The sequence below is a fragment of the Gadus morhua genome, chromosome 7 (assembly GCF_902167405.1).
Source record: "Gadus morhua chromosome 7, gadMor3.0, whole genome shotgun sequence".
NCBI lineage: Eukaryota > Metazoa > Chordata > Actinopteri > Gadiformes > Gadidae > Gadus > Gadus morhua.
The window spans coordinates 11,646,701-11,672,027 of NC_044054.1; the positions used below are offsets into that span (position 1 = coordinate 11,646,701).

The window sequence follows — 25,327 nt, forward strand, 5'->3', positions numbered from 1 at the left end:
GATGAACACAAAAAAGTACAATGAGTAGATCAAATTTGTGATTGGGATATATCACAAAACTTTTTCTAAATGTTGTACAGTAATTTGTATATCTTTTAGCTTAAACAAATAATTATTTCAAAATAAAATCAAATCAAATCAGCACTCCCTCTATTGTGATGAAGGGGAAATCACTTCTATCATAGGCCTTCATGCATCAGTCTCCCTTCTCTGTCCTCTGAAATAAGTTGCATTGGTACAACCCCACTAGTGAGGGGAGCATGTTTGTACTCCATTAAACCTGATGACTGGCTTGAAAATCCCCAACATGGTTCAGCACTTGAAAACGATGATAATGCGATGAGCTAATAATTAGGGTATTTTATTCGTATGTGGAGGGGTTACAGTAACATCATTTGCAATATATTTATTGTTAAAGTACAACAGATACATGATACCTTTGCTAGCAATTCTCAATTTTGTCAATCTGTCATGATAGCTCAATCTAGATATTCTATATTGCTGGTGTCCTTTTAATAAACTCCAACTGTAAAATGGATGAGTGCAAAGAAACAGCCTCATCCCAGTAATGAATGAGCTTACCCGACTTAAAGCTGCTGTTGGTACGATTTTAGAGTTGTAAAGAGAGACTTTTAAGACTTTTAAAACAACCAAAATAACATCCCCCCTCCCTGCGTTTCTCCACCATTGAGAAGTGTTATATTCACATACCTGTGATTGACAGACAAGATGGATCCCCAAACCAATCAGTGAAGAGATGCCCTGATTGGTAAGATATTAGTCAGGAGCAGTGTCAAAGCTAGATGACCTCATACCGAGGGAGGCAAGCAGTCACCCAAAAATATATTTTCAGAGCATTTCACTCATTAATAGCTGACGGATGGCAATGGCATTTCTTACTAATTAAACTAAAATAATCGCTCTTAAATCTCACCTACAGCATCTTTAAATTAAGCAATAAAAAGAGAAAAAAACAAACATCAAAACATTATTGAACTATGTTCATGTAATACTCGCACAGAACATAGCAACAGTATATTGCAATTATGAAATTGCATTAATGAATTTTAACTGCAAATCAACCAAACATATCAGTTTAACCGTTTCATTTCCAACATGGCACATACATTTAAAAACTAATTTTAAAATCAGCTTTACTTTCAATCAAATTCAATTTAGGTTATCGGCTTCTATATAGGAAAAGGGCAATGTCGCTCCTCATCAAGAAAATGCAATTGTATTTCTGCGTAAAAATCCTATTGGATTGCTTTATAGCAATGTGTGTGAAGCATACGGGGCATTTAATTATAACTCACTTGAATGATATACGGGTCTTTGCTTTTGGTAATGCTGCAGAAAGCAATTGCACAAGTAATAAAAACAACAACAATTACATTAATTGTTGAATTATTATCCTGAAAATTGGCAAAGAAATGAACATAATGCAGAGGTAGATGCAGGGCAAAAGGAGAATGGAAATGCAGTCATACAATTACAAAGCTTAACTACCACTGTTCAAAGATATGCTTTTACAGAGTTAGTGGTGTACTGGTGCAAAGGAAAATAAGAAGAAATTGGCACTTATCATAAAAACATCACTATCTTATTTGATTTGGGGTGCTCTACAGTGGTCCAATAACCAATGACAGAATGCTAGTCTTTAAAACACCATGACAACCTGACTCTTCCTCTCTCACTGTTGCATGTCAAGAGAACAACAGAAAATTAGGTATGGAATGCATGGGGTGGGGGGGGGGGTCAGTTCATAGTAATCACTAAAAGTCACTTAAAATAAAAAGCAAAACAATCTTCACAGTACAAAAACACCAATGGCTTTGTGGAAAAAAGATAATAGATATATAGTTTTGCTACCGACAGGATTTCACTATAGATCACGGATTACAACATTTAAGACACCAAAGTTTAAGTTGGAATAGTGGCTACATTTTCACAAGGTCGGACTGAACCGGGGTGCTTCCGCGCTGATGGGGGACAACTAGTAATTGCTCAAAACTAAAAGGAACGCCAACAGTGTGCGGGTACCACCGATGGGTGGAGATACGAATATCCTTTCCCGAAGACACACCTATGCATCGGTGCGTAGCGGAGGACTAGTCTGAGATTGAAGAGTGAATCTAATTGTTAATTTGGTTAGTCCTGGTGCAACCGGTTAATGTTTGTTGCAGAGGTTTTTCTGCCAGTAGACCCAGAGGATAATTAGCTGTTGGGACTCAAACGGTCCCCCATGCTCTCCTCACGGTGTCCCCGTGATGCAAGCATTTCACTGTGGTCCCGGTTTCCTTTCAGTTTTGCAATTACGTTTTTAGCGACGGCCAGAGGGGGTAAGCGCTCTCTCTAGGGGTAAGGGAGTGTCGGGGTGGGCCTGGGAGCGGTGTGGAGTGTGTGTGTGTGTGTGTGTGTGGTAGGGGGGGGGGGGGGGGGGGTTAAAAGGTGGTCCTCAGTTCTTCAAGACAGAGTCGTACACTTGGTAGACGTACTGGGTAACCTCGGGAGCCCTGCACTTCAAGGAGAGCTGTGGAAACCAGAAGGGACATGAGCATAAACACAGAGGAACAGAGGACACTCAGTACTGTACTGTACGGTACTGCAGCGCAACCAAACGCCTGCCAGGAGCATTAGCTTGAAACACGCTAACGCTCATGCAGTTCCTGACCGACTTGAATGCCAGCCGGAGGTCAACTTGGTGGAGATCAGTGGTTTGTTAAAGAACCCATATCATGCTTTTTTTGTGTTAATAATTGGATTTGGGGGTACAACTAGAATAGGGTTACATGATGCCTGTGTGTTAGGAATACCCCTTATTATTCTCACACTGTCAATTTCTGCAAATACAATTTCAGCATCTTTCAAAAACTATCCGTTTTGTATCGTATCGCTTTAAGCCCCCCCCCCTCCCGAGTTGCCCTAGTCTGCTGTGATTGGTCAACACGCCCATTCTGTTGCGATTGGTCGAACGGTTTGCGTGTGTTTCTGCAAAGTCCCACACTATTATGGAAGAATTTTTTTAGCGCAAACGAGCTGTTTCACCCACTTATTGAGGGGCATTCTCGGTGGGCACGACTACTCTGCCATGCTCAGACGTCAATTTTTCTAGCTAAGCAGACGTAAAACATGCGTACCAATGTCATGTAGCAGTCTAAAGCAGGGGTCACCAACACAGTGCCCGCGGGCACCAGGGCGCCCGCAAGGACCTTATGAGGCGTCCGCAGGCCTGTTCTAAACATAGCACTACTCATTCTTGAACAACTCTTTCCCATCTTTTTTAAGTCATTGTTGATAATTATTGTGAGAAATCATTAACATGACTTAATTAATTAACATGTCTTCACATAGATGAGTATCATTAATCATCGTTAATAGTAATACATAACTAAAGGCAAACTGAGCAAATTTGTTATTTCAGAAGAGTGTATCAAACGGGGTGCCCGTCGTATGACTCAGTACCCATGAAGTAGCTCTCAGGTTCAAAAAGGTTGGTGACCCCTGGTCTAAAGCAAAGGGAAAAGTCAAAAAGCATGATATCCCCCGGTTTGAAAGCGAAAGCCTTTGGGGGAGTTCTCGTACCGTGTAGTTGGGGTTCCCGGGCTGGATGCGGAGCTCGGCCAGGATCCAGATGCCGTTGGTGAGTTTGAGGGACTGGTACAGCATGTCCTGGCCCTCCACGTTCCTCTTGGCGATGGTGTAGATGTTGTTGCTCTGCAGTTTGCCCGACACCGTGTCTGCGAGACCACAGGGGAGGATTCATTGGTTCACTACTGTTGGACAGGGGATGATGGATCACACCCCGCAGCTCGGGGTAAGACCCCACACACACGCTGCCGAGGCTCACGCTGTGATTGGCTCACCAGGTGAGAGATGGTCTTGATTAGGGATTGGTTCAGAGATGTTTGAGTCAAAGGCCCAATCCCATTTCTACCCCTTCCCCTTACCCCTGCCCCTTGTTTTGAATGGGTAAGGGGATGGGGTAAGGGGTAGAAATGGGATTGGGCCTAAGGCCCAATCCTTACAAACCCCTTCAAAACAAGGGGGAGGGGTAAGGGGAAGGAGTAAGGGGTAGAAATGGGATTGGGCCTGAGTATTAGCTTAGAGAGGGTTAGGTGTAAGGTTAGAGACTGTGAAGTTTAGGGGTTACGTCAGAGAAGATTAAGTTTATGGATTACATAACAGATGGTGAAGTTTAGGTATTAGGTCAGAGGTGGTTGAGTAGAGTGTGGGAGGCGTGGATTTCGTGTGATGCTTTGTTGTGACTGCCTATCAGCTTTCCCTCCCCCACGATCAAACCTGTGTACTCATGGATGGGCTTTGCCTTTGGTGTGAACCCAGTCAGGGAGAGATCCCCTGTATGAAAGTGGATCACCCTTGTCGTGTTCTGTAGGAGCCCAGAAAAGTCACCTCGGTGGAGTGTGGCAAAGGACATTTAGGTATTAGGTTAAAAAGGAGATGGTTAGGTTTAGCTATTGGGATAGAGATTGTTGTGCTGTTAGGTACCAAGGGAGAAATGGTTACGTTTAGGTACTAGGCCATTAGGTAGAAGGTTAGAGATTAGGTTAAGATATTGGGTTAGAGGTGTTTAGGTATAAGGTTGGAGATAGTTAAGTTAAGGTATTGGGTTAGAGATGGTTAAGTTAAGGTATTAGGTTAGAGATGGTTTAGGCATAAGGTAAGAGATGGTTAAGTTAAGGTATTGGGTTACAGATGGTAATGTTTAGTAAGAAGTGCGTCGGCAACCAATTACAGCACGATTCTGGGCAGAGTGCATCATGGATTAGGATTAGGATCCATAATTACGCCTCTTGCGTGCAGAAAGATAATTGCCTCGTTATTTGGGTCTTTCTGTGCTACCCAGACCTTTGTGAGGGGGACATACAGCTCTTGTTGGAGTGCTTCATAAATTCAGAACAAGACTCAGGTCCGGAGAATAACAACAAAACATCATTTTTCTGAATTGACATCCACCTGAAGAGGTCCGAACCAGGTGCACAGATACAGTTCAAAGGCTGCAACTAAATAGTAATTGTGTTAAATTAATAATTAATTGTGACTAAATCACTGGGCGTTGCGTTAACTTGCCGTCATGTGCTCCACATGGCGCGTCCCAAATCGCCTCTTTGAACATTGATTACGAGCAATAAGATAAGATAAGAATAATGTCATGAAAGTGGAGAGTTGACCCCAGAGTTCGCCGTAGAGGACGGAAGTTCAGCCCTTATTGAGTTGGGAGAGAGACATTGATTACTAAGCTGCCGTTTCCCAGCCAAATCCAAAAGGTCTCCGCTGCACACATTAGACTCGCCGCTCGGAGGCTCACGTGGAGCCGAGGTTGGTCCGAGGGACTCATTGTGTCGTCATGGAGAATATTCATTGTAAAACAAAGCTAGCCTTGAAGGGGCCGGATGCAATGAGCCACATGTCCCACCTGTATCAACACATCCCTGGACCCCCGCTTCATTTCAGGCTTCCAACGTTACGACTATGCTAACCAACACACGGACTACGGGGGGGGAAGAGGACCACTACTGCAGCCGGGTCCGACTAGCTGTTCCACCACACGCTACAGGGACAGGGGCGAGCTATTTGGAGAACCTGGGTGCGGCACGTCCTTGGTGCTCTTATAACGTGGCGGCTTGTTGCTGCTCTACAGGTGGCCGGCCACTCCACTGCCAGCCAACGGAAACGCACGCCTGTAGGGTCTTAAAGCTCTCTGAAAGGGAAACATGGAGGACGGGTGGTTTTTGGATTACGTCGAGGAGATGATGGGTCTTGCATCTATCGGTAAAAGGAAAAGTAAAATGAATCGTAATAGCTCTCTCGGTCTTATTATAGATTTGTAGAAAGGTGGTGGGGGTTGGGGGGGGGGGGGGGGAAGCAGTCAATGTCAGCTGTATGATTTGACAATGGGATACAAATCAATGCTGAGATGGATTAGGAAGAGCCGTGAAGGCCATATTCTGACAGTGTAGGAATATCTTCAACTTCTAACACCATCGTTCTTTTGCCCTAGGGATCATTTACCCCGTGATAATATCCCAACACAACCCGCAATTCATTAATGCAACACAACATTATACAATAACGGACATTTCGGAAATGCAGGTCACCGTTGAGCACATACCTGCATTAAGGTGGCACTCCTTAATCTGGTACTGCAGTTCATTCTCGTTGGGATGTCCTTCCATGTGGCGAGGAACACCTGGCGCTCTGTGGAGAACAAGGTAACTGGCGCTCGCCATCACTCATCCTTGCTGCGCCTGGCTCAACCCTACCCTTATCGTAGGCTCCTCTAGGATTACTAACTGCTGAAGCACAAATGGCTGTCCTCTGATCATTCATTCTGTGATTTCTTAGGAAGGCCATAACCATCCATCAGCTTTCAGTTAGGGAAATACGTGCTGAGAATAACGGTTCAGATTGATGGCTCCTCGCTCTGCATGGGAGGATTTAGATTTTGGACCGGTCTCGGCTCAATTCTGACTGATCAGGAACTCTCTTCCCTGATTGGTTCAGGGAATCCATCTTGCCTTTCAATCCCAGGTGCGTGTTTGCACCACTTCAACGGCAGGTCAAGATTGGTGAAAGGAGACAGTTTTTGGCTTATTAGAAAAATCTCACTCTCTAAAATCTTGGTTAATGCTACCTACAGCACCTTTAAGTCACACTCAGTGTAACATACAATTCCTGTTAAGGATAAGGGGTTGGGACTTCAACACATACCCATTTTTCCATCTTCCACAAAGAATATGTTGAGGGGGATGAGCCCGCTGAAGTAGAACACGTCGATGTTGTTCTTCACGGCCACCTGTGTGCACAGGAACCAAAGCAGTGCTTAGACCTGGCCTCCACACTATGAACGACACGCTGTAGTTTAACTGACCACGCAATGCCGCTCCTGTGAATATATGGAACACTGTTTGTATTGGACTGCCGTGCGTAGAATTGTAGCGTTGTCTTTCCACATATTCTTCACAACACTTGGTAAGCCTGAAGGCGCAATGAGTTTGGCTCCCTAATGACATGTCTCTGGAGTTAGTTTGATATTTTACTTGAAAGAGGGAACAAAACAATCAAAGGCATGAAATCCAAATAAGTTTTGTTTTTCAGGCTTCAAACTGAATTTTCCCGCCCATGATCTTTGACGTCATGACTCTACGGAAGCCATATGGGTCCATGCTAATATATGCAATCTTAATAATAATCAAATATAATACAAAACAATAACTCAAAGTATGCAAACAAGACATTTACTAAATATGGCTCTAAGAGGAATGTATTTATTTGAAAAAGGAAGAACCACCATGCTAATGATTTTCTAATGTATGAGAGCATTTCCTCACCAACGGTCCAAGCTCGGTTCTGTCTGAAGGTGTGGGTACCTGTAGGTTGTTGAGAGGGTCCATCTTCATGACCGGCCCGATGGTGTTGAGAGGCAGGGACACCTCGATGGTCTGGCTGGGCATCAGGGGGGTGTGGATGGGCAGGGGGCTGGTGGGGATCATCCCGAAGCTACAAGCCACAACAGCAGTTACACAAAGCTGAAGCCACAACGCACAACACGTTCAAAGGCGGGTGTTTGGAGGCCATGTGGACGGCCGGAGTGTGCTGTTGGTCACCTGTTCTTGTTGAACTGGATGGCGAAGTCCGACATGTGTTGCAGGGCCTTGTTGGTGAAGGTCATGTCCATGTACATGTGTCCCTGGCGTCGAGAGAACGTCCCGCAGATCTCCAGACCCTTGGCTTTGACGGCTGGGAGCCACACCTAGCACACGACATCTCATTAACATTTAGCAGACGCTTTCATCCAAAGCGACTTACGATGAGTACATTTGTCAGCAGAAGGTGAAACAACATATGGCTGTCTGTACAGTTAGGATGTTCATAGAACCAAGTGGCAAACACAAAAAATCACTAGGTTAACCCACTTCCCGTATTCAACAGAGATAGGATGAGATGCTACACAACTAAGTGCTATAACTAAGTACGACATACAATAACTGCGTAGGAGGGGTGGGAGGGGGTGGCTATTCCGAGTCTAGGTGAACTCTGAACTAGTGAGTCTTGAGAGCGTCTCTGCAGTCCTGCGGTACATTTGGAAGATAATGTCGATTTTTCACAAGCCACATAATAGCCGGGTCGATTTTATGCGTGTATACATAAGAGAGTCGTTCTCTCTCTCTGGACCTTCCCCGCCTTCAGTGAAGGCCTGAGATTGCCAAGAATAATTATGCAAACAATCATCATTATCACTATTATTATTATTATTATTATTATTATTATTATTATTATTATTATTATTATTATGAGTATACATTTGTTGCATCAGATGAGTCCGTTTTCAATCCATTTCCCAACTATATGCGTGCAGCTACAATGGTTTCAGGAGCCTCTGCCTAGCAGAGCCTGTAAAGAAATGCATCCATCTGATCAACATGGGAGTAGATGTGTTTTTAATCCGCTCACATGTTAATCAATGAGAGTGCACAGCAGAACAAGTAGAGACCAGTGGCCATTTGTGTTGAGCTCTGTGTAGGTTTCCAAACCGTGCATAGCACAGCGCTACAGGGTTTTCTGTTTATAAATACCGGTTGCCCCGAGATGAACGAGCTTCGAGTCCACACCCTGTGAATTCCCAGGGTTTACCAAGCAAGGTTCTAGGCCACGCCCATTACAACGTGTCTAGTCCTACGGATACATGAGAGTATATTTAATTCATTTGTAACTCAATGTGAAAGTTAATGACCTGCAAATTACATTTGGAAAACCGGTTACCACTGCAAATTTCGTCTAAATGTGGGCCTGTATTACTGCAGTGTACCGACCTCAGGCAGCACGCGGCTAAGAGGGGCCTAGCATATCCCCAACCTGCCTGTTATATCCCAGCAACCAAAATGAGTCTTTATCATCATGTTATTTTTAGAGCTGTCAAGCGATTAAAATATTTAATCGTGATTAATCGCATTAATGTCATAGTTAACTCTAATTAATCGCGATTAATCACAAATTATTTTTCTATGCTAAATATCCCTTGATTTTTTTGTCCCATAATTCTTCTCATTTTAATTCTCTTATCAACATGGTGAAGTGCATCGGCTTGCCTTGTGCAAATGATTTTTTATTGATAACAACATTGGCATATACACTGATCAAAACAGGACGATACAAAAAAAGAGCCTATAGTGCAATTAAACGACTGCTTTGAACAAATGTCATTTGAACATAGCAGTCAGGCTACTGCTTCTTTGTTTTGAGCCAAAGAATTTTTTTTTTTTTTTTTTTATAAAATAATTGCGTTAATCGCGCGATAAAAAATTTAACGTCGTTAAATTTGGTTTGCGTTAACGCCGTTAATAACGCGTTTAACTGACAGCTCTAGTTATTTTACATGCACTATCTATCTCTGCCTTTTGCCCGCGGTGTCGCCATGTCTCACTGACTCCCAACACGTTCTTGCTAGGGTGCCCAGAAAAACGCATACTCACCTCACAGGGATTATTACACATCTGGAAACCTGAATACGCAAGTCTCTGAGGGCATTTTTGAGTAAGTGTTCACCTAAGGTGGGGTGCCCCTGGTGCAGCAGAGTACAGGTGAGGCCTGCTGCGTTCCACTTTTAACCTTGTATTTGGTATCGGTTCCCTCCGCAGCTCGTGTCACCAGTTCAACAGCGGGAAGGCGTCAACCCGTACGTTTCTATTTTAAGGAATGTGCTAGCGTCATAGACGACCTGACGGTGCTTTGGCCTCCACTCACGGATTTGGGAATGACGTAGCCCCCGGTGGTGTTGGCCATGCCGGTGGAGAGCTCGAACAGGTCGTTGAGGCCACTGCTGAGGGCGGCGGGCGTGGGCGACGGGGCGAACGTGTTGGGCACCGAGGACGGGATGAAGTTCTGCCCCACCTGGGGGAGGGAATCACAACATCTGATTGATGACATTTGACATCAGTGGATTCGGTCAGCCAGTCCAAGATTCTTTTTTTTTTTTTTGCTCCATTTAATATACAAATGTAGTTTTATTTTATCCGTTTACTCGAATATAATTTATTGGTAATATACTTGAAAAAAAAAATAAAAATAATAATAATAATTTATTGTCCAAGCACAATGAAAGGGGCAGGCACTGTGAGCATGTCAGTGCTATTTGTATGTGTGTGCGTTTTAGGTGACACATAAAACTTCGACCTTGCACTTGAAATTCCTTGAAAGAGGGAAAGATTAGGGAAGATGCAATCGGCCTCTTACCCAGGCCAATACTGGATACGAGTCCAGCTGAATTATGATTATTTATGTAAACCTTAGCTAGCTAGCTTTGTCAACTGACAGAGCTGACTGAACTTAAGCAAGGAAGCATGCAGACGGCCGGCTTCAACACGAGGGGCTTCAGAACTTACAGCAGGACTTCCCCCAACACCTCCGCCCAGATCTCCCCCGAGCTAGAGAATAAAAGAGAGGACACCCCAAGCATTACAAACACACACACACACACACACACACACACACAGAGACAGACAGAGACAGAGACAGAGAGACAGAGAGACAGAGAGACAGATAGAGACAGAGAGAGAGGTGTCTAGCAACAGTGAACAACAGATTCTTTGCTTCTGCAATACTTCTTTTAAAAGAAAACATCAATTTTATCTTTGTGAAGGAAAAAATTAATGGTACCATCCTACAGATTTCTGAATAGTTTTACAAACTATATGTGTACGCAGAAATAGGTGTTGCTGGAACGGTGTATAATTGTAGTCCCATATTTTCTTGGGTACATTAACAAGTACACACTGAATAAGGCTTTGGAGAGAAAGCATTGTGATTCTGGGGTTTGTTGGTATCACGCGTTTTTTGTGAGCTTATTTTGATTAGCCTTTTGGACATTTGTAAAAACAGTCAACGGGGGAAAATGTAACTCTCCAAACAACACAAGTAAGCCATCAAGAAAAAGTATTTAAAATAGCACTAGTTAGAACCTTGTGATAATGTTACGCAGATAAATCTAATAGAACACAGATAGATGGTGTGCCATGGTAGCTCACTTAATAGAGTACAAGGCAGTTCACTTTCCATTCAATTAAAACCTATTTGTCCAGCATGTATCCGGAACCACTCGTGTTTGGAGGATGTTCAAGGCTCACAGCCGTCACGTTGCGTTCTCTGGCTTTAGAAAAATGGAATTCTCTCTCCAGAGGTCGTGTTGACAGATTTGCTGGTGAATGGCAACACATTCTCGCCTGTTTAATGGACGGCCTAGACTACCTACAGAATACACACACCATAACCTTGAGGAAAGGTGTTGACGGAACAGGCTTCTCGCCCGCATTGCGGGCGAGGGAGAAGGAAAGACTCCTTTCAGTCACGCGTGTTAGTGTTGAGTAGCGGGAGACAGGGAGTGAACTCCTATAAGGGATTTATCCGCCTTCCACTTTTTACATTTATTTACACTTTTGTATTATTCTAAACCAACACATTTTATGATATGAAAGTTTTGATTTGTGGCGGGTGGGTTTTGGGGCTCCTTCATGAGATTTGCATTACAACAATCAAATACATAAAAAACAAAACCAGCTCTGCGGACTGCAACGTGCTACATGTTGTAATAAGCAGTATTTTGTCCCCCACCAGGCTGTCCAGCCCTCCTCCCAACAGGTCCACGGCCCCCATCTGCATGGAGGACACCTGGGGCACGTTGACGGGGGGGCCCAGGTCCAGGTTGAGCAGGTCCCCCAGCAGATCCCCCTGGCTGGGGATCACGCTGGTCTGGTCCATGGCCGGGGCGGGCCCACTGCTCACCGGGCTCTCCCCGGTCTCCGTGCTGCGGACGGACGGGGGGACGGACGGGGGGGGGGGGGAGAGAACGATGAGGGACGGGCCATGAGAGTCATTCAACACGCTGGGACGTGTTTGCACGCTGTTGGGACGCAAACCGTGCAGAGACGCCTACCGTGTCTGCCAGCAGAGTAGTCCTGGCAGACACCCACCCTCTGCCAGGACTACTCTGCGGGCAGAGACGGTTTCCCAGCCCTTCTGTCTTCAGGCATTCAATGGATTATCTGCTCTTCACTGGAAATCCTTCCCAGGGATACATGATTTAAAGCATCATAAACATGCGATGTAAAAATAACCTGTTGTGTAATGTTGTAATGTTTAACTGTTTAGGACCTCATTCAAAGTACAGTCAGCATTAAGATGGTGAAGCCGTTGCAGTTAGCTGGCCCGTTCGTAGCCATTCAGACCACAACATCTGCTGAGCTCCTATTGGCTAAACTCTCTAGATAGGCATTGTATCGTCCTCAACCAACACAATCATGTTCACAAATAAGGGGTTACCACACCACGTAGACAGACACACAGCACGCAAGGAGTCACCATGAAACTACACAGGAGACCCCTGAATACAGGCAGACACACTAAAAGGGATGGCTCCCAGGTCATGTGACCTTACGGGGCCATACGGGTCAGAAGGGTTTGTGTGACGGGGCCAGTGGTCAACACTGGGCTGTGGCGCCTGACCTGCTGTGCTGGATGGGCAGGTGCTTGCGGTGGATGCCGTGGCTGCCCTCCACGAAGGCGTTGGGGGGCTTGTGGTAGACGGAGGCCAGCGAGCCGATGTGGCAGATGAGCTCGTCCAGCAGGGTGGGCTCGATGAGGTCCGTCTCCTCCGAGATCAGGGGCTTCTCGGACAGCACCACCTCCTTGGCGGTGACTGGGTCGGTGGACAGCAGGCGCCAGTAGATGTAGCCCCTGTCGCGCAGGTCCGGGTTGTCAGAGTCCTGGGGACAAAAGATAACTTTAGTAATTATATTTATAGAAAAAATAACGAGACTTTTAATTGTTTTGTTTATCTTTTTATCTTCGTTATCTGAAACTACATTATGCCCTACATTTTAGATTAGATTAGGCTTTATTGAACCTTTTGGGATGACTCCCTCAAGGAAATTGATTATTTTGAGGTGTGGGTGGAGAAAGGGTAAAGAAAGAATGTCTGGAGTGACTGACTGACTGACTGACTGACTGACTGACTGACTGACTGACTGACTGACTGAGTGTGTGTGTGAGTGTGTGTGGCTCACCTGCGTGGCCAGGCTGAGGACCTGCTGGACCAGCTCCTGGGTCTCAGAGGGTTTCTTGAGGAACAGCTTGACGATGGCGGTCAGCAGAGTGAGCTGGACCTGAGGACGGAGGACGCAACATCCGTCAGCTATACACACGCTACACGTCGTCGCCCCAACGCCGTCCAGTGAGGCAACATTACCCTAGCGGGCGTGTGTTATATACACCCTCTAGTGTTATATTGAGGTTGTACCAAGGTCGCCAACTTAATGAAGATAGAATCAAAATGTAGTCCTATTATATTTACACCTAGGGCATTTAGCAGACACTTTTATCCAAAGACAAAGTACATTTGTCAGAAGGAAGAGAAACAACAATACATTGCTGTTGGTACAGTAAGGATGTTCATAGAACCGAGTTCAAAGCACCAACAATCGCTAATTTAACCCGTTCCCCGTGTACAAAAAAGATAGCTTGGACAAGATGCTACACAACTACTAATTAAAACATACAATTGTGGGTAAATTAACTCTAAAATAAAAGAGTGAATCCAAATTCCTCTCAGTTTCCCAGGAATCGATCAAAAGCAGTGTAACTGGAAACAAGGTCGTTCAGTCTCCGCCCGTCCCTGAGAGTGTACATACAAGTGGTACAACCCTGAAGCCTGCGTGTGCCTGCGCACACAGGACGTGCAAGGTCGTATCAAGTGGGAGATCTCTCGAACATCACCCCTACGTTCAAACAGGCTGAGCCAATTGTGCCTTACATGTTAACAAATACTGTTTTTTAATCTGGATACAATCTAAATTAAATAGATAGAAGTCTGCACTTTAGTAAAACAAAACAACAACCCATGAAACAGGAGAGGTCTGTACAAACAAATGAAGAAGAGGACTTTTACGATATTAGGATTGGAGCTTTAGTGTGCATATGGATAGGGGCAGTACTGACGTCACACAGAGGGGGCAGTGCTGAGGTCCCATTAGGCTGGAAATAATAAAGAACTTTGTTTTGCATATTTTTTTTTTTTTTATTTGACCTTTATTTAACCAGGAAAGTCCCATTGAGATTAGAGTCCTGGGAGTCCTGGCCGCACTGGCCATATACACGGCGGAGAAACTGAACGACCTGATCAAAGCGCGCGGGCTGGTCGCCTGGACCGACGGCACACCCCACCGAGCCGAGGTACCGGTACGGGCGTGTCCGAGAGAGCTGCCCGCATGGCACGACTGTGGTCCCGCGGTGAGTACCTCCCAGCTAACCCCCTAGAGAGGTACGATCGCACTCACCCAGGGAAGTTCAGGCACATGCTTCAAGTTCAACGCAACGCGTAGGGAGGGACACTTGGATCCAGCAGGTGTGGGGGGGGGGGGGGGGGGGGGGGGGGTACCTGCGTGCTCTCGTCGTGGAAGCCCTCCAGGAAGCTCTCCAGCAGCTCGTCGGCGTTGTCGATGCGCTCGGCGTACTCGCCCACGATCCAGATCATGGCGGCGCGCGCGTCGGGCTCGTCCAGGGAGTCCAGGTTCTCACACAGCGTGGCGATGATGCTCTCATACCTGGGGGGGGGGGGGGCACAGGGTCCGGGATTAGGGTCCCACGTTAAACACCGGCCTTCCCCGGCCTATACCACCAACATCTGACCATATAGGCCGCAGTAGAATAAAAGGACTGGTTTAAATAATAAACCAATTGCTTGGCCAGTAAAGCTTTTTTCACTATTGAAAATAAATAGTGAATATTTCATTATGGCAGGGAAAAAGTAAAAAAGTTAATGTTGGGCCCTGAGGAACATGGACTCACCGTTATTGATCAAAAACTGTATAACGCCGTTGCTCATTGGCTCAGCAATTAAAAAGTTTGATGTCATTTTTTGGTGAATACATTAAGATCATTCCCACGCGCTATACAAAGGACAGGCTTCCCCTTGTATTCACACAGTCGCACGTACTTGTTGGGATACTTGCGGAAGATGTCCCGAATGACCACGATGGCCTCCTGCACCACATAGTTGACCTTGGTCTGGATGAGGTCCAACAGCGTGCTGACGCAGCGCTCCGCGGATTGCTGCGTGGGGAACACAGCGTATGGCGTGAAGAGGAACCCCCGTCTCAGGGTAAATACTCGGACTCGCACGTCTGAGAAACACCACGTAGCAACACGCATTCACCTCGTGTCTGACTTTATTTGTGCTTCCACATTGCCGCCGACGTTCCGAGCTTACCTCGACTTTGATGGCGCAGCGTCCGATGGCCCTGACGGCCTTGCGAACAAAGTCCACATCGACCTCGGTGGCGTACTCCTTCAGCTCAGCCAGCACCTGGGGGCGGCGTGTGGGAGTCACGACCAACCGTTATGAATGCCATTCTTCAATGTTTATTACCAACGAGACTACTGAACTTCATAAGATGCAAAATGAAAGTCCATTCCTTCAGCCTTCTTATCAGTTCAGGCTTATCTGTAAACATGTAAAACATGTCCATCCTTTTATGTATTACATTTTAATGACAGGTTATTCATTAATTATATTTAATAATAATAAGTCATGCTATTTTTCAATTATTTATCCGTGCACATCCAAGGTCCTCGACATCTTAGGTAAGTGAAAGAGATGAGTCACATCCATTTGTCATCAATTCATTATTGCCAACTCTTCCAATCATCCCGCAGTGTCAAACGGCATAGCTAGGCATTTCCATTCAGTATTGTCATAACTCGAGTAGTGTACCTGGGCTATGTTGGCCTGGGAGGCCAAGCGAATCATGATGTCCAGTTTCTCCAGCTTCACATAGATGGGGTCGTTGTATTTCACAAAGAACACCTTGATCTCCTGCTTCAGGATCTCAGGCCTGGTGAGAGATCACACCACACATTGGACCAATGATGCTTACTAAATATCACTCATTGTGATTGAGTTATGGATACTTGGAAATCTTTCAGACAACCCAAGTGCTTGGAAATATATAATAATATAATAAGAAATACCTAATGGGGTTAAAGAAAATAAAGATGGATGGACCAATCTTAAGGCCTAGCACCATGAGATCTCACCATCACTTGCTTACCATTACTACCATGACTTGCTAACAGTCATGGTAGTAATGTTCATTCCACTTAACGATAAGTGGAATATTATAAATTAGTATGTTTCCTTATTAATACTTTCCTCCTATTTCGACTTTTTCTGTTGATGGATTGATAAAATAATCAAACCTCGTCGAGATTTACGGCTCTACAAGGACATGTGACATCCTTTTATGACACCCAGGACATACATGTCCGTCGTTGAATCAGCTCATAAACAACAGTGATCCTGCATCGCGCTTCGCCCAAAGAATCGGTCAAAAAATAAATCAATAGAAAATGCGATCTGACCTTTTCTGGACAATGAGGTTGATGTTCCTGAGGGCCACGTACTGGACCTCTGGCTCCCCGGACAGCAGGGTGACCAGGGGGGGGGAGAGCTTCTTCAGCAGGGTGTTGTAGTAGTCCGACTCCTTGGGCAGCAGCTCCAGGAACTTCATCAGCACCTTGACGGCGGACAGAACCACCGCCGAGTTGGCGTGGGACAGCCGGGGGGTGACGCGCTCACAGATGCTTGGGGGAGGAGCAGAAAAAAGAAGGTCGCTTTAGGCCGTGGAGGATGGTCGGTTACCACGGCGACAGCCATAACACTGGAGGTGGAACACATATTTTATTGATGATCTTGTCCGCATGTCTTCCAGTAGGTCCGTTCTTCAAATGGACCTAGAGTCTGAGGACAATGAGGAACCGACGTTGATTCCCCACAAATACAGATGGCTTTTTGTTGTTTCCCATTTCTCTTTGAGGTTTGGAAGACGGGGAAAACACACGTTGCACTGCATACTTAAACTTTTCTATTCATCAGAACTTTTCTATTCATCACCTGCTACAATTTATCTTAGCAATTCCGCCTGTAGCAACGCTTATTTCATCAACTATTTTCTTCAGCTGTTATGTTATTGTTCATGACAGTCTATAAACATCCTCCATCCTTCATTGTAACATAATGCCTTAGTTTTCATTGATCTTTGTACGTGTGTAAGTAATGGAAAGCAGCCCGTGTGGAGCCACTCCCATGATTGGTCGACGCGTTTCATTATTCAATGGAAGTCTCAATACCACTCGGATGATCGGCCTGCGTCCAAGCACATTGGGCACTTGTAACCAAAACTAGCTACCCCCCAACCTTCTGTGATCCTATCTGGGAAAGATCGCTACCTCCGTCTACCTCTAGAGAGAGAGAACACTAAGAAGAAAAAGATCTCATATCTGACCAGAAACATAAGAAGGATCTCTGTGTCATGGATCCTGGTGCCAACAATCATAAACAGTGATATCACACCCGGACCCCTTTGCATCTACCTCTGGGCCTCTCGCTCATCCTTAGGGTTGTAGTTGGACAGGCAGTCCAGGATGAAGATCTGGCCCCACTCGGTGCACTCGTTGAGGGCCGTAAGCAGCTTGTTGATGTTCTGGGGGTTCAGGTCCAGCAGGTTGCTGTTGGGGTGGGACTCGCTGATCTCCGACAGAGCCGCCACTGCATTGGCCACGACCTGAGGGTTTCATATTGCCGACATGGATGATCTGATGCCGTGCTTGCAGCAATGCTACTGGGACGCATTGCAGCTGAGGTAAAGCTATGTCATTGAGAAGGTGGGAAAAGTATCAATAAGTGCTGATCACCAGCTGTTTAAATGATGCACTCCTCTATCTCACGCTCAAAGCAAGAGATATACCTGCTCTTTAACCAGACATTCGCGTGGACAACCTGCTGCATCTTAAACGGAGAGTTGATGTACTACTATGCACATCCCACTAGCTCTTCAACAGCAGCAAGCTGCTGTCTTCACCCGACGAAGTGACTTCTTCAGTGCAATTTCACGTTTTCGCGGCATAACAGGGTTTGGGTCATACAGGTCTGTCATTGTTTTGGCCAAACAGAACAGAACATAGTTCATACAAACTCACTATAGGCAACTACACTATAGCTCCCTTTATAGTGCAGGATGGCACCATTAATGAGCTTCCGCTAAGATGACGGTGTGGGGGACAGTGTCGGGTGTGAGGCCGCACCATGGGGTTGGAGTCGGCGATGAGGTCCCTCAGGGAATCCAGGAATCCCTGGTCCTCCACCATCTGGGCGTTGATGTCGTGGAGCTTGGCCACGCACACCGCCGCCGTCTTCCTAACGTAGGGGTCCTCGTCCTTCAGACACTTCCTCAGCGGCTCGCACAGATACTCTGTGATCTTGTCCACTCGGATGCAGCCCATGGTGCGCACGGCCAGGGCCCGGATCAGAGGGTTGGGGTCCTCGCAGTCCTACGAGGGACATGGAGGAGGGACGTCAAGAGGGCTGGGGCACAATTCATCAGTTTGTGAATTGTACTGTCTGTACAGACAACTGTCTGTACATCTGTTTCATCTTCCTAGACCTTAGGTTAGAGAAAGAGGCCGTCCATCAGACTCTGACGGGGGGACCTCGTGAGGGGGCTTGCCTTTACGAAGCTGTTGACGGCCATGATGGCCATGTCGGGCTGGCTCTTGGCGTAGTTCATCAGGTAGAGGTACACCAGCTTCTTCAGCTCCAGGTTGTCCGTCTGCATGCAGTTCACCACGTCTGGAAACAAGGAGCTGATGGCAGATAAACGATTAGAAACCCATTTGAAGTAAACGAGGCAAGAACAAAAACACAAATGTTTATCATGCAGGCAAGAATTCACCGTTATGTTCAGTGACATGTTTTATGTTCTTATGAGGAATTGAAATGTTAATTCGTATACATTATCGAAAAATCTATATCCAGAGTTTTTAAAGGTCTTTTTTTGTACCTGACATCCTTCCCCACCGTCATGGCAGCAATGACCTTCTTGACTGCCTCCTTTCTCTTCTCCTTTTTCTCATTGTTCAACTCGGCCTTCAGCTCGAAGATTTCACCTATCAAGCAAGCCCACATCCAACGTTAAAGGAAAGCCAAACCCTAAAACATCTTATTTTGGATGCTGAGTAATGTTGCGGGTCGCATGGTACTGATATGGATTGATCCGAGTCCAATTCTCGATTTACTGCCCAACTGTTTTGGGTCACCAGGTAACTTGAATCAAACATGATTCACTTGACTACAGAAGCCCCGATAATGATTTTCATGCTGGAAAAAGGTTTCTCCCAGAGGTGTGCAAGCAAAGGTTTTATCTTGATAGTGGGTAGGACCAACTGGAACAGGGGGTTTGATTTCCCTTTAACAGTATTATAGATTATTGAAGTTGATGTCCAACCATACAGAAATGCAGTCAGCAAAATATCATAATGTGTTGAGCTCATCATTAAAAAAGGACACCACATCAGATATTAACATGCAATACAGATGATACAGTACAGGTCTATATCAAATAATTCCAGTGAGATAGAAATCAAGTTTATCATTTACCTTTTTTGTTGGTGGTAAAATATTTGGAGTCTGTCATGACTATGGTCTTTCAAGTCTGTGAATGACAAAAACAGAGGAAGGTGGAAGAGAAGAGAAGATTTAGACAAAAAAGACAACTGAGTATTGGACTGATATAGAACAAATATAGTGACAGTTACTGTCCTGTTCAAGCTGACCTTTAAAAGGAAGATCTCCCAATGTTCGTTTGTGATACTTATAACTAAATACATCATCATGGATCATGCTCATCTCCAGTTTAGCATCGAGCAGAGACCAGGATAATATCTTTGTACGGATTGCCGCGTTTAATGCTGACAAAAGGCAAGGACATTCCACACTAGAATAGATGTGGAAGTATCAATAACCACACAACGGCACTCAATAAAAAGTAACTGATTTCAAAGTAACCTTAATAGTGTGATTGGAGAGATCTGAACCTAAAAATTAAAGCTTGATTTCAGCAATCTTTTAAAAATGTCTAGGTACAGAACTTTTGTTTGATCCATTTCATATCACCCTATTCAATCATTTCCAGTCAGAAAATATATACTACGCATATAATACGCATTTGGTAATAAGGCGATCTTAAGCAGGGGGGCATATTTGGCAAGCAGCCCTTGGTCGAGTGGTGATGGGGAATCTTGAAATGCGGAAGCTATGGCTCCATTGTTGGTGTAGCACGCCACAGCCTAGAAAATCTTTTTCTTTCGTCACCGATTTTCATTTTATAAGGATGCAATCACACAAGAATAGCCCTCCTTTCCCTCCTAAAAATATACACTCAAAAAGCCAAAAGTGAAACAGGAAAGCAAATATATATAATAATAATAATAGTTCAATTGAATGTAAAGCTCTTATGTCAATAAAATGTTAAATTGTGAAGAAAGAAAATAGTTCACACAATTTTGCATGAATGCTTTAGGCTGTTTTTTGTTTTCATTTTTTCAAACGTAGCAGTAGCTCTGTGAGGTCGAGGGCTTCAATGGCGGGGGATCGAAGGGAAGCGTCATCAGGCAGAGAGGGAGGTCAAAGGGCTACCCTGCCTCAGCCACTAAGGAGCATTCAAGGGTTACCCTGCTTTTCAACCTGATATTTGGTAACGGGAGAGCCAAGACTTCATCCTCGTGCTGAAGTCTTGCAGGATAGCCGGCTGCGGAAGCGGCCGCCATTCAACTGCGAGGGGCACTCTGCCACCATTCACAGCTGAGAGGCCGCAGTTTGCCACCGTCTCATCAGTGTGGAACTTTCCTACTAAATTGTTCGTTAAGGTTTGCCAGAGGATGGGGGATGAGGAAATCCACGACGAAATGGTCAATCCTCAGAATGACAAGAATGGTTGAGCTTTTTAAGATCCATCACCTAACCACAACAGCGGGTAGAAAACCAGTTAATTTTCCTGCTGGTCCTCTGAGTGCATTGGTTGGCAGGGAAGCAGAGCACTGGGCGCATACCAGCTACGCTCAGGCCCTGTGAGGTTTCTGTTTTTGTGTACCGGGTCAGGGGACGGGTAATGGCATTGCTGTTCATTGCTGCATTGCTGTTCTCACTGTTCACTTTTGCAGAACCATTTTCAGCATCTTTCAAACACGTTGTTTTGTATCATGTCCTTTTAAGGCCCCCCTCCCGAGTAGTTGTAAACATTGAGGGTAGCCCGGACGCACGACTTCTGCACTTCAGCTCCTTCCACTGCACGGTCTGACGTCACGCTGTTACGTAAGTAAAGCACGCACTCGAGGGGCGTTTTCGGTGGGAGCGAATGCTCCACCTGACTCGGACATTGTTATTGTTAGCTACATTAGCCTCTTTAGCAAACCAGATCGAAACAAACAACAGAACTTTACATTATATTACACAGCAAAATGCAATGTAATCAATCGGTAAGAGCATTTAGAATATACATTAAACGACCAACGTGAACCAAATACATCAAGTTATGGGTGCAGCCATCTTCGTTGGTCGAGTTGCAAGATTATTCTCGCTGAACTCGGTGGACTCTCAGATTCCAAGTGGATACGATGAAAAGGGGGCGTGCCTCGGTGAAATGTAGCAAGAAAGCTGGGAGATTTCCCACTTTGACACTTGTGCGGTCGGGGTACGATGCATCTCGGCACATCATTAGCATACGTAAAACGTTTATACGACTCATGTAACAGGGATAAGACGAGAAAGCATGATATTGCCCCTTTAATTAGGTCCCATCGCCATTACCGTAATACCGGTGACAGCTGCGCATGCCGTAACAGCGGGAGCGCGCAGCTACCTGTACTGCGTTTTGGCCGCCACTCTGCTCGTACACTTCTTACCATCAATCCCTTCCTTTTAAAAGACAGTCCCATCCATGTGCACACGGTGCAAGATAAACACAAGGTTGACAGAACGACAGCCGAGAGTTCACACAATGTATGTCTTTAACCCATCTTTAACCCCACAGACGGCTGGATATCCTACTATTTTACTTAGCTTACATTAGCAGAAATTAGCATGCAGTGTTTATTGCATGCTAAGGAAATGCTAACACGACTGATCCATAATACCACACCTCAGGAGGAAACGCAATTCGTGCTTCCTTCATGTTGGTTTAGTGTCAGAATGAAAACAATCTATTATAATGAAAACACCAATCGGGTTAGAGGTCCATCTATCGATCATCGGCAGCCAGAACTGTGATCCCAGAAGGCTTTATATCAAGCTATCGTTAGATATCTGGACAGTAGCTTAATCCAAACAAAACAACGTCGATTTATAAAACATGAACGATACCTGCTTACGTGCAATGCAAAGGCTTAATTTCCAAAGTAGATGATCCTGAAACACCTAGGCCGTGAAATGTAGGAAGTAAAATGTTGACTGAAATGAGCGCTGGAGGAAGATGGAGAACGGAATTCAAGGTCTTAACGGAGGACGTGTTCGAGTACACTCGGAGAGAAAAAGTATGAATAAATATAATTCCAGAATTGTGTAAGCGACGTCTTCGATACTCTTGTCAATATATATATAATAGCATATGAACGGAAATAACCAACCAATATAATTCTTTCTTCAATTTAGAAAGTCTATCATTTAATTCAAACAGCTGTCAATCATGCCCATATGAATAAGCCAAGCAAGGATATTCATTGTGCATTGTTGACATTTGAAAGGGTTATCCCCCCATTTTCCCTCCTACTAATTTCTACAAAACGTGTAAGTAAAGCAACATAAGGACAATTCGACTGTCAAAAGCAATAGGAGATTCCCCTCCCATTTTTTCGTTTGACTTCAACGCGGCAGTGTGCATCGTCTCCGCCCTTTTAAAGTGTGAGATGCAAACAGCCACTATTCTGGTGACGAGCAGAAGCATAACTTTATTCACTTTCACCCCAAACTGGCCAATTTAGATTTAGTGTGCCCGTTGGTAATAAAATGGACAAGATGAATATAAAAATATCAATGATTATTTGAGAAAGCGTTGGTTGAAGGAAAAAGACTAGTGTTGGTCTATTAATGTATATTACTTTGGTCTATGCTTTATTCAGACCACATTTTTCAAGCAACCATCAGTACCTCATTGGATCACACATTTTTAGTGCTAACACCAATTATGAATGGATTATTCTCCATATAGAGGTCGATGGGAATAGGTCAACACAACACGATATAAGGTTTCATGAGTTTGAAGATAAGTCAGACACTACAAACATGGCCTCTTTGCCTCTTTTAATAAGGATGTTGAAAGATTAATTGACATGCCCAAAGAAGTCATTAAACAGAGGAGATCAGTTTAATCTATGCTAAAGGAGATAAGTAAGGAAGCATTGAAGCATCTTTCCTAAGCATTAAGAGAATTCAAACAGCTTTTATCATGGCTTCCACTCAGATACTTCCGGATCATTTCACTCAGTCAGTTAGGATCCTTCCTAAGCAGAAAAGACTAAAAGACAACAAGAGCCAAAGACTTTTCGCCTGGAAACTGAGGTTACAATAGAATGTAAACATAACTGTGATGCTGTGTAACAGTGTGCACTGTGATAGGTTGAGTGCCATATGGCTGTTACTATCCACAACACACAAACGGGTATTTCACATCTGATATTCAAGACAATCAAAGGTTTATGGTGTCCGGTAAATCTCAACAAGAGCTGCGGTCAAAAAGTCAAACTATTCCATGACCATGATGGAAAAGATGTGAAAGAGAACTCATCAGGGCATGGGTCGAAACACTGTTGGTGCTAAGGGAACCCAACTGCACTTAAAACGATGCTACGTTATTATGGACCAGTGGTCGTTATAGACATTGGTCTGCCATGCAAAAAACATGTTCTGAAGATGGGAATCTTGGATATTTTGCCTGTTTGCAATCTTGGTGTTTCATGCAGGCTATATATGTTAATATACTTCATTGCCAAGTTTGAAAATGATAGGATCACAGAGGGGGTAACATAATGTATGATATTGAGTGAAGGTCTGGAACTGCTAAATTCATGAGCAGTTCCAGACCTTCTGTACAAATGAAATGAAGTACGATGGTCTGGTAGGACCAGGTTACCCTTGCGTTGCTGTTCGACATTATTACAGAACCTCGTCATCATGAATATCTATGTCTGCCTTGATTCAAGGTCCCTCATTGGCCACAACCAGAAAAGGCACTGTCATTTATCAATTTTATTGGCGTTAATACGTCAGAATATTAACATGCAACATTCGGTCGTGTTAATGTGACATTTCATTATTTGCTCTAATGGCCTACCATATGAAGGTGTTTCTTTAACTAATGACACATTCTTTTTATTGCCTATTCTGTTTGATATGATCATCTCAGTATCACGCGATTTCATGCTCATAGTTACGGAAAGGTAATCCTAAGGGGAGGCGTCACTGCCTCCAAGTGAGTGAACGTTTGTCAATTGACAAAGGTTCACTCACTTGGAGGCGGGTGTCTGTAGAAGTTTTAAAGTGATTGGATCTGCTCAGTGCCACTCTGGATCTGCCATAACCAATCGCATAGCGTTTGGTCGTGACGTATGTCATGCGACGGGACCGGCTCCTTCACCACTAACGGAGCCAGGTGGAAAATCAAACTTTTCCCGAACCCGGTGGGGAGAAGCGCCACAACATCATGGCCACCAACAAAACTCAGCAAAGCTTGTTCTTTCTCCGGCTTTAATTGATCGATTTTCGGCAGCGATGCCACAACAGACCGAATAGCTTCTCTCGTATCCTTCTCCATTGTCTTCCTCTGACTACAACTGAAACTGGCGGGCGACCCAGACGTCATCGTTCTCAGCCACTCCCTCTGTTCGCTGATTGGACCGCCAGAAATCTGGTTTCCATGGAACACATTCATATTAAGCAGACCCAGACCTAGTACTGAAGGGAAATAAAAAATTTAGCGGAAGTAGGTAGGTGGGCGGGGCCAGGCTAACGCAAGGGAGCATGTTGTGGATAAATCAATGATTTGGGCTTCTAGGCAAGTGCTTTGCACTAGTTTCAAGCTCCTAGGTATACCGTACAGGAAATGATGTGAATGAAGCATTGTGATTTAAAAGAGGCCAATTTAAACTTTCAGCGGGAGACAGTGAAGTTTTAAGAAACTTGTTTATGGTGCTGGAGAACTTTTTGCCTTATTTAAACGCACATTTAGGGAATGTTTATACTAGCAACATCAGACGATGAAACAATCCAAGCATCGTTGAGTGCTCACTCACTCCCGGTGAATGAGGTCTTATAGGAAATTCGCCACACACCATGATGTTATACTGAGATGGTGATAAACAAAAAATAAGCTGCTGCTGACACAGAGCTTTACACATCCACATACAAAGGAGCGTTACTACTATAAGTGTC

The 25,327-nt window shown here is 44.8% G+C and overlaps 1 protein-coding gene across 1 annotated transcript; it reads right to left on the bottom strand.

Annotated features, from left to right (window-relative positions):
• Nucleotides 1–345: 345 nt before the first annotated feature.
• LOC115546892 (AP-1 complex subunit beta-1-like) lies at nt 346–21,519 on the bottom strand. Its single transcript, XM_030360698.1, is given in 23 exon segments — nt 346–2,533; nt 3,586–3,740; nt 6,134–6,187; nt 6,190–6,219; nt 6,733–6,817; nt 7,392–7,521; nt 7,629–7,774; nt 9,766–9,912; nt 10,404–10,445; nt 11,629–11,821; nt 12,520–12,779; nt 13,080–13,178; nt 14,450–14,615; nt 15,008–15,123; nt 15,281–15,376; nt 15,785–15,905; nt 16,432–16,653; nt 17,443–17,633; nt 18,154–18,399; nt 18,576–18,711; nt 18,909–19,014; nt 19,505–19,559; nt 20,901–21,519. Coding segments are annotated over 22 exon segments (2,853 nt in total). The 5' UTR covers nt 19,542–19,559; nt 20,901–21,519; the 3' UTR covers nt 346–2,458.
• Between the last annotated feature and the right edge of the window lie 3,808 nt (nt 21,520–25,327).